This window comes from Carettochelys insculpta, chromosome 12 (assembly GCF_033958435.1).
Source record: "Carettochelys insculpta isolate YL-2023 chromosome 12, ASM3395843v1, whole genome shotgun sequence".
NCBI lineage: Eukaryota > Metazoa > Chordata > Testudines > Carettochelyidae > Carettochelys > Carettochelys insculpta.
The window spans coordinates 39,255,012-39,276,050 of record NC_134148.1 but is presented as its reverse complement, the minus strand read 5'-3'; the positions used below and the strand labels follow the sequence as shown (position 1 = coordinate 39,276,050).

The window sequence follows — 21,039 nt, the reverse complement described above, 5'->3', positions numbered from 1 at the left end:
CAGTGGTTTTGAGCACTACAGGTTGAACCCCTCTCATCTGCCACCCTCAGGACCTGCCGGCTAAGAGAATTTGCTGGACCATGAGAGGTTAATATTGTGCAGCAGCATTACCACCACTTACTGGGCTCTTAGAAGCCATTTAGGGGTAAAATACAGCTAAATAACAGCACAGAACACTGAAAGCCAGGACTGGTGGCTGCAAACAAACTTTAGGGGATCACAGGAAACTTGGCCACATCCATGCTAAGCAGTCGTCCAGCTAACTAAAATCACACCAGATTATGCATGTCGCCAGATGAGAGAGTTTAGGATTACAGAGATTCAACCTGTACTAAGAGTCAGTATTGAGCTTAGCCATATAATTTGACTAGACCATGGTTATTGCCATATGCATTGCTATTATTTCATATCAACATTACAGTAGCGCCTAGAGGACCTATGCAGACTTGGAGGCCCATTATGCTAGGAGCTGTACAAATAAGTAGAAGGACATTGTCCCGGCCCCATAGGGCTCACCATCTAAGATACAATGAAATCAATGCAATTATTATCTAGATACATTTGCCATGTGCTTATTATTACACAATACAGTAGAATGGCCAATTATTCCCATCCTTTCCACTGTTCCCTCTAATTTTTAACATTCCTGGGCAGAACAAATTTTGTTATGTGCACCAAGACCTGTGTGGATTTGCACCACCAACAGAAATACATGCTGCCCACTGTGCGCGCTCAGATCACAGGGAACACTGCTCCTTCCCAGAAGCTGGCTGATTGCTGGGTTCTGACGGGGACTGTGGCTGACATGAGTCTGGACAAAAGCACTCGTAGGAGACTGAACCGATTGGAGATTGGATCAGCCCCGATTTGGGGAACATCTAATCCAGCCTCTTGCTGGTATTTATAATGTGCTGATCCGACGGAGCCGGTCACCCAGGAGAAAAGTCCCTCAGCTGGAACAACAACCGAGGCAGTAACAGTTACCCCAGGTGCTGTTTTGGCCCACACACCTTACTGCCATTCGCCCGTCCCAGTTCCCCTGCAAAAAACACTGGGCCTGATCCTCCAGCGCACCACAGCTGGATGCTGCCAGTGCAGCCTGGCTCCAGGAAGGTTCTCCCAGCTCAAGGAGCACCTTCACTGGCCCAGAACCAATCACAGACCCATGCCTTCAATACCGCCTCCTTGCTGCTGTCATGGAGCTGAGAGCAGAGGAAAGAAGACATGCCTAGATGTCCCCATCTTGTGACAATCCCCAGCTGGTTTCCTCTCACTGAATGGGTGAATTAGAGCAGCCAGAGGCTGTTCCAGCCTGGTGCAGGGGGACTGTTCTGCATATAGCAGCCCCAGAATCAAGGGGATGCAATACGGAGATTGCTGCATTCTTGTCTGAAGCCTCCATCCCCCAGCTGTGAGCTCTCTGGCAACAGCCATGGAATCCAGCTCACTATTGGTACCACAGCCTCCCAGGAATTGCAGTGAGATTCTCTCCAGTCTCTGACCCACCAATGAGGCCTCTGCTGGCCAGCAGTGCTGGCGACCCTCCGTCGCCTTTTCATCCGCACAAGGCTCTCTGCTGAGGCACCGCTTCAGCCACATCAAGGCCCTGACTCCTCTTCCCCAGGAAAGAGATTTGCAGGCCCCTCTCTCCCCTCTGAACACACACATCTGTGCTTGCACGCAACAACACAGGTCACAATGGACGCACACCCATGTAGCCTGGACTAGCCTGCATTTACATTTGCATATCACATATTAAGGCGCTCAGGACACCAGCTACACTTCTTAACAAGCCTTAAGAGCTATGCAGGGAGTACTTCAGTATCCACAGAGCTCACAAAGACTTTATACCCACCCACCACCATAGTACCTATGGGCCATTGCATACATGTACGTGCATTCTGTTCTCGTAAGAATGGCCAGACTGGGTCAGAGCAGGCTCCTGCCTTTGGGCAGTGGCCAGTGCCCGGTGCCTCAGAGGGAATGAACACAACAGGCAACCAAGTGATCCCTCCCCCGTCACCCATTCCTGGCTTCTGGCAAACAGAGGGGAGGGACACCCTCCCTGCCAGTCCTCGCTGATAGCCTTTGATGGCCCGATCCTCTGTGAATTTAGCTAGTTCTTTTTTTTTCAATCCTTTTATGGTCCTGGCCTTCACGGCCTCCTCTGGCAAAGCGTTCCATGGGCTGACAATGCTCTCCACAAGAAATACTTCCTTTCTTTCGGTTTAAACCAGCTGCCTGTTGATTTCATTGGGTGACCCCTAGTTCTTGTGTTAGGAGGAATAAACAACAGGTCCTCATTTACTTTCTCCTCACCTGCCATGATTTCATATACTTCTACCACATACCTTCCTAGCTCTCTCTTTCCCGAGCTGAAAAGTCTCGGTCGTATTAATTTCTCCTCTTACGGAAGCTGTGCTGTACTCCTAAACATTTTGTTGCCCTTTTCTGAACCTTTTCCCATTCCAATAGATGGTGTTTTGAGACTGGGTGACCATGCCTGCATGCAGCATTCAGGGCATGGGCGTATCATCTACTGCACATTTGAAACAAAGACTGCGAATGGCTGGCTAAATACAGAAGCAGCTTCCCCTCCCTTGGTGTTCACACTTCCAGATCAAATGCTGGTAGTAAGCCTCACCCTTGCTGACTGAGCTAAACTTGTTATCCCCAGCCTTGCTCTGGCTTATTTATACCTGGCCCTGCAGATTTCCAAGACCAGCATCTGATGAAGTGAGTCTGTGCTCACGAAAGCTCATGCTCAAAACTTTTTTGTTAGTCTATAAAGTGCCACAGGACCCTTCGTTGCTGCATATTTGAGAGTGTCTGTCTGTCTGTCTGTCCTTCCACCTGGGCGTCCGCTTGTTCAAGAACACCCTCTAAACGGTAAGAGCTCGGAGCATCATATTAGGGAGGCCGCTTCCTCTTATCATACTTTAAAGCAAGGCCAATGTTTGGTTGTGCTGGGATAATGGGATGTGTGCAGAGTGGGACTGTTTCTCACCAAACAGAAAGGGGGAGAATGGTAGCTGGGACAGTCATACTCCAGAATGACCACAGGAGGGCAGCACGCAGGTGGGGACAGCTGTACTCCAGGCTGACCCTGGGGTCACAGCAAAGCAAGCACGTGCCGAACAGCCCTGGAGAGCAGCTGCTGGCTGGGCAGCCTGGCCCAGGGCAGCTGCCACCATCTGGCCTGCATGGACCCAAGTGCCCCTTGGGGGAAAAGCTGGTACCCAGGCAGTGTAGCCCCCACCACCCCAGGCTGGCTCCAGGGAGCAGCCACTGGTTGTCTCCACCTCTTGCCCTGAGTTTCCTCCCCGTGCCCTCACTCATGCACATCCACCCCCTCCCCTGAACCCTCCATCCTCTGCCCTGACTCCTGTACCACCCACACCCACAGCCCCCTGCCCTACCCCCACATGCCCTGGTCACTGCTTGAGCAAAACGAGGTAAGTGCTCCAGTGGATTTGCATAGAAGCAATATGGTATTTTCTGTCTGGTTCTTGAACCTTTTCTTATTGACTCCCAACAGGCTGTTTGCTTCTTGACTGCCACTGCACATTTGGGGTAATTCAAATGCAATTTTGCCCACTGAATTCCACTAGTATGTTTTCACTTTTTGCCTTTGGGGGCAGTGAAACTCACTAGCTCCTCCACATTTTGAGCTGGACCCAGCTTCTCTCAAAGTCCACTGGGCATTCGGCTGGGCACCATGTCAAGTGACTATAACCTCCTGCTTCAGCTGTAGCCTTCTGCTGAGTGGCCAACCGTCTCAAACCAAAAGCCAAATCTCCTTTTTAGGCTGACTAAGAGCCATCGTTTCCTCCTCAGACATAAACATTTCGACCCAGCTGCCAAACCTGGTTTAACAAACAGTCTACAGTAGGAGAGTAGCACGTATGTCCCTGTTTTGCTGTTAAAACTTCAGCCCTCAAAATAAATCCCATCCTAAATGGCTCAGATCGGAACTGGAAAGAGCGTAACCCATTTCAGAATTAATGTGTTGCTTATTTGGCAATAGCCAGGGTTTATGTAAGTAAATTCTGCCATAAATTCCCTTGATGAACTTCATCTGTTGAGTGTTATGACGGGAATGACACATCTCTGGCATGGGAACTGCAGCTCGGTGCAGGCACTTTGATCTGACTTCACCTGGGTTACGAGTTCACAGCTCAATTATCTTGATGAGCTCAGTTTTGAGAAATTAGCGCAAAAGGAAGAGGTTTGTAGGCTGCTGTTTGCCAGGGCTGGAACTGTCATGGCCTGGGACAAGGCTGTTTCATGCAACACGTATCATAAGACAGCAAGAGCAATTAGGCAAGGGCAGAAAAGAAACCTTTGACTGAAACAGGGATGGGGAACTTGTATCCCATAGGCCACATCCGGCCTGCTGCTTAACTTCATCCAGTGTATGGCAAGTCTCACCACCCCCTTCTCCCAGAGATGGCAGATCATCCTGCCACAGATGGGAAGCCCAGTGCCTCTGCACACACACAAACTCCCATGGGGCTGGAGCCACTGGTGCCAGGTTGCCCTGCTTAGGGGTGATGACAGCCTGCACAGGCCCCTGGGAAAGGTTGGGGGAGCCAGGTCTGCACTCTCAGAAGCGGCAGGGCCTTGGATGGAAGAGGCGGGACAGGGTTAAAAGAACAGAGGAGCACACCCGTTCTGACCCAGTCCAGTGGTGGGGTCTTCATCCCTCTAGAGACCTATCCAGGGAGCACTGCAGACTTGTATTCTGAGTACAGGCATAGATACCTGGAATTCCTGACACTCACTCTCAGCCTTGTCACCTAACCGTTCAGCCTTCATTTCTCTACCTGGAAAAGGAGTCAATAATTTTCTTAACAAATCTGGCCACCTGCACTGCACTAGAGATATCACTGCGCTGCATGTCACCTCTTCTCGAAAATTCAGAGAACCAGAGAATACAAGAACTGGAAGGGACCTCAAGAGGTCATCGAGTCCAGCCCCCGTCCTCACAGCAGGACAAAGCACCGTCTAGACCATCCCTGATAGATGTCTATCTAACCTGCTCTTAAATATCTCCAGTGATGGAAATTCTAAAACCGCCCTAGGCAATTTATTCCAGCGTTTATCCACCCATACAGTTAGGAAGCTTTCCTAATGTCCAATGTAAACCTCCCTTGCTGCAATTTAAGCCCATTGCTCCCTGTCCTATCCTCAGAGGCCAAGGAGAACAATTTTTCTCCCTCCTCCTTGTAACCCTCTTTTAGATACTTGAAAGCTGCTATCATGTGGCCTCTCAGCCTTCTCTTTTCAAGCTAAACAAACCCAGTTCTTTTAATCTTCTCTCACAGGTCATATTCCTGGATTTTTAATCATTTTAATTGCTCTTCTCTGGACCCAGAGCTAATATCTCCCCATTAGACTCTGACAAAGGCTCACATCCCCCTGTCTGATCTGACTTGTTTTTTCCTCTTTTGATAAGTGCTGTCGATACTGGGCCATTTCCACCTTGCTGAATCGAACAGCTCTGGCCCTCCCTGTTACTGGGACCCCACTCTTTAAATACCCCTCTGAAACCACCACCCCCGCCCCACTCATGCATCTGATGAAGCGGGTCTTTGCCCACGAAAGCTTATGCTCCAAAATATCTGTTCTCAGTAGCGAGGGATGGCAGAACAATGGTTTCAAGTTACAGACCAGGAAGTGTAGGTTGGATATTAGGAAAACTATTTCACCAGGTGGGTGGCGAAGCACTGGAAAGCGTTACTGAGAGAGGTGGTGGAATCTCCATCCCTAAAGGTTTTTAAGTCCCAGCTTGACAAAGTCCTGGCTGGGATTATTCAGTTAGGGTTGATCCTGCTTTGGGCAGGATGTTGGACTTAATGACCTCCTGAGGTCTCTTCCAGCCCTAGGATTCTAAGATTCTATAATTCTGTGATAAACCTATGGCTCAGCTGCACATGTGCGCACTCTGACAGGAGAGAAGGCAGCCAGCACTTGTACTGGTATCTTCAGAAAAGGTTTGTTCTGCTGACAAAAAGTGAGCTATGCAGAATCAGGAGCTGGAGAGTTGATGGTATAATTGTCTGTTAACTGCAGTGGCTGACTTTTCTTGAGAAATGAGGAAGAAAAGATTACTTAAGAAATAACTACAACACTAAATCAATGCTTGGCAATTGCTCCAGTGAGATATTTATAGTCCTATTTTTGAAAGGCTTTAAATATGAGAAGGTTTCTCACTCTCTTCTCCCTTCTTTAAAAAGGAGTTCCTGAACGAGATCTGAGGAAAGGATTTTTAGGAACACGAGTTGCTGAGTTATTAGGTCTTCAGTCAGTTCCTGGCTAATGTCCGCAATAAATCATTTGCAGTTCTTTATTATGTCCTGGATTTGGGCCCACAAAAATAGCTCCTAATTACTCAAGCAGAGATTCAGGGGAAAAAATGCCCAGAACATTTAACTGCAGTCAGTGCAAATATAGTTATCTCCAGCTTTCAGCATCTGCTGCTCATTTCGGGGATATTATTTTCCTTCCAAAGTTAACACATTACCCAAGTTGCTAGTTTGCCATTTCACATGGAGTGGTACACACTCAAGACATTGAAACACACTACAGGCCAGATACACAAGCCACCAGAAATCTTTTCACTCTCTTCCCCGGGCTCTGGAGCAGGCCTCAAGGGGAAAAAAATTAATCTGTGGGGAGGCTTTGGTTCTTTAAGCTGCCTTTCCTAGGGCCTGGCCTCGACCCTATAGTCACTGTTAGTCCCTCCATAGACTTCAAGGGGCTCTGGGTCACACACTTTTGTTCCAATGCAAACTCCTTTGCTCACATGGAAAGCACTCTGAGTGGGTGCAGTCTTTGGCCAGGCTGAGCTCACTGCAGGACATGGGATGTGACTCTTGTCCTGATAAGGACAGAAAATAAATTTCACAGGGACATGGCCACTAAATCAGGCCCCAGATTTGCTCTCTTGGCCTTGTTATAAAGAATAACCATTTCCATCTGTTACATTATCGGGTACTTTGCCTGTTTGTTCTTGCCTGGTTCTCGGCAGCCAAGCTGTGCTCTGTTCTGGTAAAGTTTATTAAAATCACTGTGTTGTTTTGGGTTCGTGCTCAGAGCAGAACAAGCGCTTAGGGATCGTTCCAAAGCCGAAGGAAGTCAATGTGACCCTGGGGGCTGCAGCTGAAGTTCTTAAACATGGCTGGAGCAGATCAGAAACTGAAACATTTTCCCTGGTAAGGAACGATTGATACAATAGTCACCATCTTTATCCCAGGCATGCCTAGGCAATTGAGAATCCACTGCGCAAGAATAGAATAGCAGCCAGTCCTACACTGATAGACACATAGCATCTGGAAGGGTGACGGAACCCCCGGATTGTACTGAAGGGGTAGATGTTATTTGAGCAATACCATCATTTTGATGTTATCTGAGCAATGCGGAGTGGCGTGCAGCGTGGCGGTTTTCTGTGAAGTTTGTTGAAGATCGGCATGTGCAAAATTTGCTCTACTTCCTCCCTCCTAACACTGGTTTCTAAAGTCGTTTCATTCCGAGTAGAGGGGAGGGCAGGGAGCATAAAACAAATCATCTCATAATTCTAACGCACGATTCGATCTGCTCTACAATAACGCGCCAGTAGGTGTGCAGGTGACGGGGGAGGAGCAGGCTGGTGAGACGACAGAATAGATGATCCAGATTCAAGAGGTTTTGCCACACATAGCAGATCGTAAAGCAAAAATGTGAGGGATAGAAACCTGCATGCTTCAGGCCATCGCCAACCCCTTACAAATGGGGGTCAGGAGGAAACTTTCCTTATGGAGAGGTTATCCCGTCACTGCCTACTGCAGAGTACACACACCTTCCTCTGAAGTCAGAGACTAGATGTCTAATCCAGTCAGGCAATAACTACATTGCTGTGCTCGGGTCTCTAACAGGCTGTTATGAATTGTTATGAGTTTGCAAACGAATGTGGACAAGTCCTTACTTCTGCAGCTTTCTATGTCACCCCAATGAACTCTAGGCAGCTACATATGTTTCAACTGTTCTCCATGTCTGAGTTCACAGAACTCCGGAGGCAGATCCAGGAAGGAACCAAAAATAGACAACTTGTGACCATTCTTCCCTGAGTGGGTGAATCCCACGGGGGAACTGGGCTCCTCTAGTTCTCCGTGGCAGAACTTCTTTATTCTTTCCTTGGGGGTGGCTGGGGAGGTAAGGACATAAACAGCACATAGATCTTGTGCTGACTCTGCACACAAGCGGAATTTTACCCCTTTATAAAGGGGTCACCTATCTCTGGTCACCCTTGTTGTTGAACTTGAGTATACGATAAAAGGCTCTCGATTGCAGGGCAGAAACTTGCAGCCCCTGACTGGGCCAAATTCCCACTGTTTCCACAGTTGCTGACTTCTGCTTACCTGAGGAAGACTGAAGAAGGAATTTTTCTGAAATCATCCTGTCTTTTAGATACAGAGAGGTAGCCGTGTTAGTCTGTATCTTCACAAAAGAAAAAAGTAGCCCTGTAGCACCTTAAAGACTAACAAAATAATTTATTAGGTGATGAGCTTTCATGGGACAGACCCACTTCTTCAGATCTGGAAGAAGTGGGTCTGCCCCACAAAAGCTCATCACCTAATAAATTATTTTGTTAGTCTTTTAAATGCTCCAGGACTGCTTTTTGGTTCTCTCTTTTAGAGTTATTAGCTGGACTCATCAGCCAGGGCTTCCCCATAACTGTGGAAGCTGGTCTTTCTTGTATTTGGGTATCTCTGCGGCCTGCAATGACAGTTTCAGTTTTCCTTTCTAGTCAACCTCCCAGGACAAGAGCAGTGATTTCTGTCCTCTCACCTCTCTCAGCCTGGTCCTGTTCTTTTCTGTAACTGTCCCACACAGGAGTATAGTCACGCGACTTGTAAAACAAGATACCACCTGGAAAGCCAGGCCCACCAATGGGAAGAGGGGGCCAAAGGGGACAGCTGCCCCCCAGGGCCCGGAGTTTTAAAGGACCCTGGAGCTCCAGCTTCTGCTGCTGCTATTTTGGCTGAACTGAGAATAGAAATAATCCCCTTTTTCTGAACCAAGTAAGAACCCCACGATCTATTTGAGTCACTTCTCTGACATGCTGGACCTCTCTTCAGTATGGGTAAGTCTTGTCTGCCAGGAAGCCATGACATTGCCAGAGCTGGTCTGAGACGGGGGAGCGAACTCCCTCAGGATTTAAGGAGCATCGTAAACACCCCCTCTGCACGCAAGTGCACGCTGCATTTCTTCGACCTGCCACCTCTAATGTAATATAGAGCAATGTGACCACACGTGCATGCAGAAAACACCCTACCAAAACAACACACTCCCCTGCCCACATTTCTCTTGCTGGTAGGAGAACGAGAGAGCAAGAAACATGTCACCAATGTTAGTTACATTACTGACTGCCCTGCCGGAAAACACTCTCATACTACAGTGGTGAATGCAACAGAAGACAACACAACACACAACAGAAAAAACTAGAACCCAACTGGTGTAAATCCAATGGAGCAATGCCCATTTACACCATCTAAAAATCCAACCTTCTTGAGTAAACCCTTGGCACCTTCCACTAACCCACAACCAGCTGGGCAGCTTCTGCTCTGTCATCTGTGTAACCCCACTGACTCCTGTATAGTTACTCCTGATCACACTGGTGCCAATGACAGGAGAGTCAAGCCTGTAGTTTTATGCTGAGTCTAAAGCAGATTTTGCCTCCAAACCTGCCCCAAACTGCTGAACTCATAACTGACATTGAAGGCCTAATAAGACCATTGGGAAGGCAAGACTTGGCCAAACATGCAAAGCTGAAGCACCAATGGTTGGAAAGAATGCAGAGAATTTTTTTTTTTTTACATAGCAAATAAAAGTTGGTGTTTCCATGATTTCTATGAGCACTTAGAAATACAACGAAGAGGCAGCTAATTTCATCGGCACGCACCTCTGAATGAAAAGCTTTTATAGTGACAACATTCAGAAGCACTGCTATAAAGTGCAGAGAAAATGAGATTTACATATGAGAAAAGTGTGCTTCAATCAGCTTTTTTCAAAGTAAAGTCTTCATGGTTTTATATTTCCTAAGTATTTAGTTGTTTTCAGAGTACTGTACCGTACTTCCCCTGTCCCGCCCCGTCTTAAATGCCATATTTATGGAAAACCCTGACCTAGGAAAGAAGTGCTGTCCACTTATAAAAGAAGAAGGTTTCTCATATGCTAGTGTAGAAGGCCAGCTTGGTAACAGCTGGCTAAAGAAAGCTGCATAAACGAAGCGCTTGGCTTTAAATCACAGCAATGATAGGGCAGGCAAACAAGTGTTCCAGGCAATGGCATGCAGATGACAAGCCAGGGAAAAATAACTGCAAAGAAAATGTCTTACCCAAATTGGGGTCATATTCACTTATAAACCTCTTGGTTAGGAACTTCACAGTCAGCGCTGTAAAAGGTGAAATGAGGTTTGTTTAGTCTCTGTTTCATTCGCACCTGTGCAACAGCTTCACACCGGCCGCAAGTCGCTCATGCAGCCAAATGGACAAATTCTCCCTTGGACACAGTTTGTGGGCCTGTTTCATTCTGCTCATGAAATTAAAGCATCCCAGTGACTGTTCTTGCTCTCCCAGCAGTCCCATCTATGGAGTGATACAAACTATTGAGCAGAATATAAAGCACCCTGTTTTCTTCCCTCTCCATGGCCTTCCTGGTCAGACCAGCAGTAGAAAGGCCTCTCGAATTACCCAGCACACACACCTGATCCAATTGTTGAAAACTCTCGGCAGCCCACTTTTCCCACCAACACACTTCCCATAGGAACTTTTCAGTGATGTGGTCTGAGCACAGGACAGGGAAGCAACAACTTCTACATTCTAATCCAGCCTCTGACACTGACTAGCTGAGAATGGGCATAAATCCATCAGTCAGCGGCGCTACAGCAATGTGAACAAGCTGAGAAGTGGCTCCAGCGTCCCTCCAGTGATCCTGCCAACAGAAGGATTTAGCCCATAGTTTCTCTTATTGCCAAGTGTCAGGAACAAACCAGTCCTAAGCTGCAGGCCAAATAATGCCATTGAGGCCTAGCTGCAGAACCTGAGTGCGTTTAAAATGCACAGCAGGTAGTGCCTGGAAAAGCACAGGATCCTGTGGTGTTTCTGAGTTGTCCTTTGTTGTCCCAGGACATAGTCTCAGACCCTTTTTATAGGCTGCCTGGAAAGGCACTGAACAACTAGAGACAGAATAATTTCTAGCCAATTTGCATTAGCCAGAAATTCAGGGATGACTTTGAGTTTAGTTATGTTCAGCTACTGGATGCAGTGTTTCACAGCCGGATAAGGGAAGCTGGAAGATGCGGGACCATACTTTCCACGTGATAATCGTCATCCTTGCGCACGTCTAACTGCTGCCCTGAACTTTGCCTGCCAATCTAGCTCCATGAGGATTATGTGACCCTTCCGAACCAACGACCACCTTCTACCAGGCACCAGCGGGTTATTTATTAAAAATGACCTATTCCCAAAACAGCGCCTTCTTCCGTCAAATGTGGTACTTCCTCCCCCACCCGCAGCCCTGCCGCCCTCCACTTACTCTGTCCATTTGCCATTGGACTCTGCAGATATAGATCCTGGCCTTGTAACTGGGGTATCATCATCACCACTAACTGTGGGCTCAGCACCCATTGGTGTCTGATGCCTCTCTCACTATTTCCTCCCATAACAGGGGTGTGGCTATTTGCAATCCTGATTCTCTTGCCTTGTTGTTTGGGGCAAGGAAATAAAGGCTGTGATTTGGCAGCACGTTGGAACAACTACTTCACCTTCACACCCGGCCCTGTTCAGCAAAGCTCCTGGGGCCTGAGCCTTTCAGGCTGTCGTGAATGGGGGCAGGTCCAGCCAAAGAGTTTGTGGGACTCGAGGTGGCATGCTGACAGCAGGCCCAGCTGGTGGGTGGGTGGGGCCAAGATGGCATGCTGAAAGTGGGGCCCAGCTGGCTGGATCACAGGGCCCTAACGGGGCAGGGCCCATAGCAACCATCTTGTCCAAGGATAGCCTGACTCAGAGCTGTAACACTGATTCAAACAGCAAGTGCTCACGCTGAACATGGCTAACCAGCATTCCTTCCACAGCACTCCTGCGCCACAGCTCACAACTGTCTGCATACCGGCTGGGCAGTGTGCAGCCTGCACTAGAGAGACTGAGGGGCTGGAACTGGGACCTTTCCACCACTGCAGATTAGACTCCAAAGCTCTGGTCTTCTTCATATAGGCTGTGTCCACACTGAGCCCTAGTGCCGACAGTTTGATGCGAATAAGCAGTCTCGAAAATGCAAACTGGCTGCTTATTTGCATGTTTTTGTGACTGATGTAAACATTCATGAGGCTAATTTGCATGGTCACACCAAAAATCAAGCCCTGGAGATGTGGTTCTGCCAACAAAAACCCCCTTTGTCAGCACCCCCAGGTATGAGGGGCTGCCAAGAAAGGGGGTTTTTGCATCAGAACCACATCTACACAGCTTGAGTTCTGCTGCAATTATGCAAATTAGTCTCACAAATACGTACATTATTGACATAAGTATGCAAATAAGCCACCATTTTGCATTTCCGAGACTCCTTATTTGCATCAAACTGTCGGCACTAGGGCTCAGTGTAGACACAGCCATAGAGAAGCCTTTTCGGACATGTTAGCTACAGTTCTTTTCCTCCCTCTCCATGGCTTTTGTGGTCAGACCTGCAATACAAAGGCACTCGAGTTACCCAAAACACACACCCCATCCAAGTGTTGAAAAGTCTCTCCAACACCTTCCCTGCTCCGTAGTCTAGGAATTATCTTGGGGCCAGGGGTTGTAATACAAAGTGTTTACTGGCCTTTTTTTGAGAAGACCTTCATGACTCATTAACAGCTTGGCCACTTGTGTGCAATGCAGCCACCTCAAATGACTGCTCATTGCTTCCTGCCTCATGGGCATGCTTGTGCAGCAGAGGGTGTGACCATGTACCTGAGCCTCTAGCTGGTACTTGTGAGACCTCAGTTCTAGTCCCAGTGTGGCATATGCTCTGTAGTGTGGTATTAGTTATGTCACTTCCCTTTTCTGTCTGTAACACCAGAGGCACTGAGACCACAGACAAGAGAATGCGAAATCTCTGCTCTACAGCCTTGACTGAAAGCCAGCTGGCATTCAGCTCATGTGGTAGCACACATTGCTTTAGGCCCTAAGGGCACAGGTTCATTCCTGTTTGTCAGCGACCTTGGTCCATCAGCCTTACAAATGCATTAATTTCCCTGTCTATAAAATGGGGGAAATTACACTTTATAGAGCACCTGCAAACTACAGACGCAGAGCACCATATAAAGGGAGGTCGATTACAGGGTTACTATCCTATAGACTGTGTAACATATGAAAGAAGATAAAGATGCATTATATATCGGGCACTTGGAACTGATCCTGCAGTCTTCAGCCTGCTTAACTCATAAAATTACTTGGACTGTAAGTTCTTTGGGACAGCTACAGTAGCTTACAATATAATTGTACAGGTTGAACCTCTCTAGCCTGGCATCATTGGGACCTGACTGGTGCCAAACCAGAGAATTTGCTGAACTATGGGAGGTCAATATTGCCTAGCAGCATTACCAACACTTCCACTGCTTACTGGGCTCATAGAAGACACTGACAGGGATATTAGAGCTAAATAACAGCACAGAACACTGACAGCCAGGGCTGATGGCTGGAAACACACTTTATGGATGGTGGGAACATGGCCACACCCAGGATAAGAGACATCCGGCTAACTAAAATCATGTTGGACCACAGATATTGCCAGACCAGAGAGCATGAGACTAGAGAGGTTCAACCTGTACTAAGCGCAGCACCAATGCATCTTAGAGTTGTTACAAATGATAACCCAAATCAATGGGCGCTTGGTCTGTGTAAGGCCAGCAGGATCCAGCCTGATATTGAGTTGGTTAATTTTGCTGCTTGTTATGTGTTGAACTTAGTACTCGGCTAGTGTGCTAAGAGGAATCAGAGCAATAAGTGCTCTTCTCAAAGAATGCAAGAGACATTTGAACAAGGAAGTGGCAGCTATTTGAGCCCCACAATTTACACAGGGAGCATTGTGTTGATGTTGAAATTAGGACACCTGAATCGGGTCACTCAGTGAACGAAAGGAATGAATAAAATCAAAGGTCTTTCCAGTCCTTTGGGTTTAAATGGAAGGCAGGAGGGTGTTAGTCACAATTAGAAGAGATCACAAAATCAGTGAAGAGCTGAGGAGAGAAAAATGCATTTTCTGAATATTTTTTCTGAAATAAGTTCTGCTTCCAGGCCAAATTCAAAGAATAGTTTTGTCTGAACAATAAAATGTAAAAGGAAACTTGGAAAAGTAGAAATGTCCTTTTTTTTTCTGAGCATTTTTAACATTTTCGTTTTGATTTTTCAATTCCAAATGATATTTTGTTTAAAAATTTGGGATAATAAAAATAAAAAGGAAGAAAGCCACCCAAAACAAAACACGAAAGTGAACTGTTTTTGTGGAAAGTCCTCCTGAAAATAACAGTTTCAGTTCAATTTGGACCCATATTTATTATTCACTCAGTTCTACTCATAACTGTTTAAATGCCAACATGAAGAAAATGCCATTCGAGAGAGAAGCAATGCCCCACTACAGACTCACCCAACTTTCCCAAGGATTTCTAGTGAGCAAATTTCTTGTTTTGCCCATGTGTATTGATTTCAGTGAGAATAATTGTGTGCTGGTGGAACAGACTGTGCTGGAAAATTGGCTACGTACTACAGAGCCTACCAACTGTCAACAGGCAAAACCTATTTCACTTACTCTTTAGCACACAACATAAATACAGTCATAATGGTTACAGTAAACAGGATCTAACCGTTCTCAGCTGTTAAGTCCATAGCACCATAGCAAGCACTTAAGCATGATGTATTTTGGCATGAGCAGGGCCACTGATTTCAATAGAGCTGTTAATGTGCTTAAAGCTAAATATGCCCAAAAGCACTCTGTTGGATTGGGGCCTTAGTTCTCCTCTTTACCACTGCTTCTCTGTGGGGTTTTACACATCTGGAGAAGGATGAAAGGAATGAGGAAAGGTCTGCTCTCCAAAGGCAGCTCTCCCAGAAGATTCCTGGGCCATATTTTATACAGGATGGCCCATACAGGTGTCTGACGTGAAAGCTGTGAAAGCAGCAAGATATTTTTGGCCCTGTGATGAATGCTCAGATACAATGGAGCTCCACAGAACTTTGTTTGATTTCACCTGGACAGCTGCCCTGGAGACCATAGCACGACTGACCTGATTCCATTTGAAGCCATTAGGATCTGCCACTTCCATCTCAGTTGGGGGAATTTATGCCACATTAGCAGCACTTGGCTATTCTCCTCTCACGTACTAGCGGGCACTGCCTTTTGGTTCCCTGGTCATGATCATGTGAGGCCTGGGAACCCCAGAGCAAGTCCAGGATCAAGAGAAAGCTGAGTTTCCCTGGTAAATTCTCCTTTATTACCAGGTGGAGCAGCAGGGCAAAGTTTTAACCTTCTTGCTTATTTCACACCTGTTACTATGGCCCTTTTCATCTTGAGAGACTGCAATTAGCAACAGCAGTGAGGATCTAAGGGCAGCGTTGGTGTCTGCAGCTTCTCTCATGGCTTATCTGTCCAATATTGGATGTGTACAGTCGATTGCAATAACCCCATGTCAGTCTATTTCCAAATTCTGGAGTCTGAGAGTTTTTCCTTCTAAGACGAAGCTCTTTTGTGTGACTTGCACACATACTATCAAAGGATGATGTGCCCTGTCATAGCAATCACCGCCAGGTATTTCGATCTGATGATGTAGATTCCCAGGATGTTGGATCAATGCTGAATTTTTCCCATGGCTTTTTTGGCATGTATCCTTGAATCTTAGCTTTGGTCTTCCTCTTGTTCTCAACCCACATGACAGTTCACCAAAGGGGATTTCTTTGGGAAGATGTTTGTCACCCTTCTTCTCACATGACCAAGCCATCGTAGTCTTCTGCTGTTGAGGATCGCTATGGGGCTGGGTATGCCAGATCTTGACAGGACATCAGCATTTGAAACTTTATCTTGCCAGTTGATATTCATAATTCTGTGGAGGTGGCGAAGGTGTGCAATTTTTTCTCCTGGTTCGAGTAGGTGGTCCATGACTCAGAACTACATAGCAGGATACTCAGTACACATGCCTGGTAGATTAGTATCCTTTTTTTTCACTGTCAGCTTAGGATTGTTCCATGCTCGTTTCATAAGTCTGCCAAAAATTGTAGCTGCCTTCCTGATTCTGATGTTCAGTTCTTTGCCCGTGGACGGGTTTGTGGTGACAGTAGGTCCAAGGTAACAGAATTGTTGAACCACATCTAATGGGCTGTTATCTAGAATGATATTAGGTCACTGAGGTATACCTTGAGTGAATAGAACAGTTTTCTTCATGCTTATTTCAAGGGAAAACAACTTGCAGGCTCTGAATAGAGAATCCATCAGTGACTGTAGCGTGTCTTCATTATGAGCGACGAGAACTGCATCATCTGTGAAGAGGAGATCCCTAATGATGACTTTCTTGACTTTAGTTTTGGCCTTGAGTCTTATCAGGTTGTAGAGAGACCCGTCCAATCTCCCGTGGAGAAATGCATCACTGTGTGAGTTTTGAAATGTGCTATTTAGTAGAACTGAGAAGAATATGCCGAAGAGGGTAGGGGCAAGAACACACCCTTGTTTGACTCCACTGTTCACTGCAAACAGTTCCAATGTAGATCCATCATATTGCACTGCTGCATTCATGTTGTTGTGAAAGGATGTTATGAGCTTGAATAGGCTCAGTGGGCAGCCAGTCTTGGTTAATACCCTGTATAGTCCTGATCTACTGACTGTGTCAAACGCCTTTGTTAAGTCCACAAATGCTATGAACAACGGCTTTCCTTCTTCTCTGCATTTTCCCTGTAGTTGTCAAGGTGAGAAAGTCATGTCCATTGTTGACCTGCCAGCCCTGAAGCCACGTTGTGTTTCTGGGTAGACTCGATCTGTGAGTTTTTGCTGGCGTTTCAGAATGACATGGGCAAATGCTCTGCCTGTGATGCTCAGTAAAGAGATGCCTTGGTAGTTCTTGCAGTCACACTTGTCACCTTTGTTTTGATGGAGAGTGATGTTTGCATCCTTCATGTCATGTGGGACATCACCTGCCCTCCAACGTTTCAGGAGTAAATCATAGAGGAAGGGGACGAGCACAGCCTTGTTCGCCTTCAGGACTTCAGCTGGAATTCTGTTGTTTCCTGGCGCTCTTCCATTGGAGAGAGCACCAAGAACTTGAGAAAGTTCCTCCTCCCTAGGCCGGGGTGGGTGTTGGGAGTGGGCCGGGACAGTTTGGAGGGTGCAGGGGGAGCTGCTGAGTGTGGCTGAACGCACCTGACCACATGGCTGTGGGCACACGGCTGCGGGTGCCCCGCCACACGGCGGGAACCGCTTTGCCATGCACACCTGGAGGTACGGGCGACTCCTCCAGGCTGCACCAGTGGTAAGTCCTTAACTTACCTGGAGGGGGGAGCGGCAGGCCGTGGGGGTTCAGGGACTGGGGTGGGTGTGGGGAGCAGGCTGGGCTGGGCCAGAGGCATTGGGGTGGGGCTGCGGGCAAGGGGGGAGCTCTGCGACAGGGAAGCAGGCTCTGGCAGGGAGGATGGAGCCGGCCCAATCTTCCCTGCCATTTGCCATGTGTTATTTCTTCTTGCTCACATGGTCCTCTACAAGCCTCCAGCAGGGCCAGCAGCAGCAGTACCAGCAGCCCGCGGGCGCTGGGCAGGCAGCACGGACTCCCGAGCGTGACGGCGGGTGGGCGGACTGAGCAGTTTCTGTCCCCTCATTCTGCATGAGACAAAGGTCTGGGATATTTGGGTTCCTGGATTATTTGGGGCATTTTGGTTTATGTCTGTAGCTTCAAGGAAATAATAACGAAGCCAAGAACTTCTATATGGATCTCCAAGTGCTTCATAAAGGATCAAAGTCCCCTCCTTCAGGCAGGGAAACTGAGGCACAACAAAGTGGCATCACCTGTCCAGCATCACCCAGCAGGTCAGAGGCAGAGTCAGGAAGAGAACCCAGGTCCCTTGAAGCCCCGTCCCATGTCCTACCCACTAGCCAAACTGCCTAAAGTGAGGGTGACTCAAACATGTTTTTCCCCATGACCTCCCAGCCCAACCCTGGGCGCTCCCCCTCACCCCCTCGTGGTGACTCTGTCCTTCTCACCCGATTTGCCAGATCCTCTGCACCCTAAGATGGCCACGTTACACTCTGGCAGCAGGCTGGGGAGGTGACGGTCGGTGGTGCTGGGGCTGGCCCGGGGCTTGCCAAACATCGAGGACATTCTCTTGCCTGTCAAAGAGAGCGAGGAGACAGCATGGGAGTGTTGCCAGGAGATGACTCCCCTCTGGAGAGGAGCTCACGCTACCCCTTGTGCGACACAGCTACGGAAGGACTGAGTGTAACCCTCTCCACCAGCTCCATCACCAATCCACCCCCACAGACTCTGCAGCTCAGGCCTGTCTCTGCCTCAGCTGGGGCAAAGAGCACAGGGTCCATCGAGTGGGCAGGGACATACATTACTGGGGACAGGCACTCACCCTCCCTCCCTTCCCTCTCTCCTTCCCAGCAGCAAACTCATCTTCAGCACAGGCTGTCAATTTCCAACATCCCCTACCGCAGGCACCACTAACTTCCTCCCAGCCCAAAGAAGGGAACAGGACAGGAACACCAAAGACCTCTCCTGTTCTCAGCGCAATTTCTTTTGCATCCTGTCAATAAGCAGAGGCCCTGCCAAGCACAGCCTCCCCGCAGCACACGCCTCCTGGCAGGAAAAAATTCATGTTCAGTTTTACCGTGTATTTCCTTCCGATTCCCCCCAGTCTCAGCCGAACCCACCCTGGATGCATGCAAATGAACGCTGGCTTTGCAAAGACCAGGCTGTGACCGACCTTTCCCCCGTGCCCTCCCTGCCCACTGTTAGAAACAGAAGATGAATTAGTCCTCTCACCTTGAAGTCAGAGCTGGGTTTTCATGAGGGACAGCGTGAGGATGAGTTGGCCGGGCAGACTCAGTTGTTTATAGCCATGGCTCCGTGGTTTGCCCCCTACACCCCCGCTTGCCCTCGAACGCCTCCTCACAGCCAGGCCAGCATGGCACCCACACACCGAATCCAGAGAAAGGAGCCAGCCGCCGAGGAGCTGAGTGAATCATTGGGAACTCAGCCTCTGCGCTGGCCCCATGGCTGCTGGCTCTGGAGCTCAGCCCTGCGCGTGAATGAATGAGGCAGGGAGGAAGAGAGCTCTGACTCCCTGCAACTTTCGCCAGCTGAGTCCCAGCCAAACTCCTTGTAAGGAAAGCTGCCGCCTCACTCAGGCTCTGCTGGACGCGATTTCCCATCAGCACGGAGGACTTTCCTCAGAGCAAACAAATAAACCTGCAGAAAAGGCCTCCGAGGCTCATGATTAAAGGGGAAAAAAAGACAGCAGCTTGTGGCTCCCCTGGAGGCTTATCTGTACCACACTCCTGGCCCCTGTATCATCCTGTGATGCGCAGCATCCTTGCAGCACACACCTACCTAGTACTCTGGTTATTAACATAAGGCAGCTGCAAGGAGCAGGAAAACCTCCCTAGACACCCACCCTCTCTCCTTTCCAAGCCCTCCTCAAATCACACGGCTCTCCGTGAGCCGAGCAACTATTTCAGCCACCACCCAAGGATGAGCAGTTGCTGTGTAATAAATAAATATGGATGTACGAGCCTGTCATCTCCTCAGCACCTGGTGCTGTCTGGCCCACCCTTTGTTAGCCTCTCCTGTGCAGAAACACAGAGACCCCCCAGCAAGATCAGGGTGCCGTGGGTCACCCAGAAAGTCCTTGGCTGAGCGAGGGGAAGACCTTAGTTGCCCTGAGCTGCAGCCCATTGCATTACCTGCAAAGCTGCCCTTCCACCCCTTCAATTCCTCCTGAGATTCAGTAGCGAGGGAGGTTTTGCTTTTGGTCCACAGGAATGGACTCAAGTAATTTTGGGGATGCTTCTCTACATACACAAGCAATAGCATGGGACTCCGTTCACCTGGACTGGGGGGTGCGGGGGTGGGGAGAAGAGCAGGAACCACATTTGTGTTATCCATGTGTCCGGTATCATGAACAGATCCCTGAGTGGCACATCTAGGGGCTACCATACAGAAAGAGTCCCACAGCTGCAGCATCCTCTGTGCCCTTGCAAATGCTTTGGAAAATGAATCCACCCGGTCCCCTTTGATAGCTCAGCTGGCGTTTACCTCTTTTTTCATGTGACAGGGGAAGAGATGGACCAGCGAAGATTCTGACACTTCTAGTGGAGTGTCTGTTTTATAAATATTACCAAGATGGCAGCCCCAAAGGTAGGCATGGTCTTGTGCAAACAGGGCTTTTGAGGGAATGCAGGCCTAGGCTCCTGCGTCGCAGTTGGCTTTGGGCTCTCTTGGAAGGAACAGCTCTCTTTTAATACACATCATTACGAAGTTATTATTCTGCCTGTCACCCATGAAAACAAGGGAGTTATTTTTAAACCCGCCAGAAATAGTCTCCAATTGCAACAGTCCAGCCTGTGCCTTGGAGACAGGCTCTGGTGATGCTATCAGCTAGATGCACTGCATCCATTAGCTGCTTCTCAGAGCTGGGAATCTAGCAGTCTTGCTGGGCCCAGCCCTAGAAGTATCCCTTTTTCACACCGACCTCTATTGCGATAAATGTGGTAACTGGTCATTACTGCAGCTTCAGTGTAAAAATGGCTCATTTTCCTAGTTGCTCACATGAAACAGTCTTATCAAAACTCCCACCCATCAACTACAACCCAAAGTCAGCCCTGCCTGGGCTTTATGGGGCTCTTAGCAAAGCCCCCACATAACATGCCACAGAGCTGGAAGAGTCAGGCCACCAGGCCTAATGAACACAGGCCTAATCCTGCAGCCTTTAGTCGAACAGCTCCTCTTGTGGGCCCAGCCCCGATCTCACGCCAGCGTAACTCAGG

General features: G+C 48.3%; 1 protein-coding gene across 3 annotated transcripts in view; it reads right to left on the bottom strand.

The window, feature by feature from the left end:
• Positions 1-21,039, bottom strand: part of RASL12 (RAS like family 12) — a 67,839-nt gene that overhangs the window by 13,425 nt on the left and 33,375 nt on the right. Inside the window, exons 1-3 of one of the 3 annotated variants that reach the window (XM_075007115.1) lie at positions 19,037-19,251; positions 18,253-18,378; positions 10,379-10,435 (exon numbers count right to left, since the gene is read on the bottom strand). In XM_075007115.1, coding sequence (XP_074863216.1) covers positions 10,379-10,435; positions 18,253-18,370 — 175 coding nt within the window. In that variant the 5' untranslated portion in view covers positions 18,371-18,378; positions 19,037-19,251. Of the gene's footprint in view, positions 1-10,378; positions 10,436-18,252; positions 18,379-19,036; positions 19,252-21,039 lie in introns of those variants that run through there. The other 2 variants (XM_075007116.1, XM_075007114.1) reach the window with 2 other exon arrangements.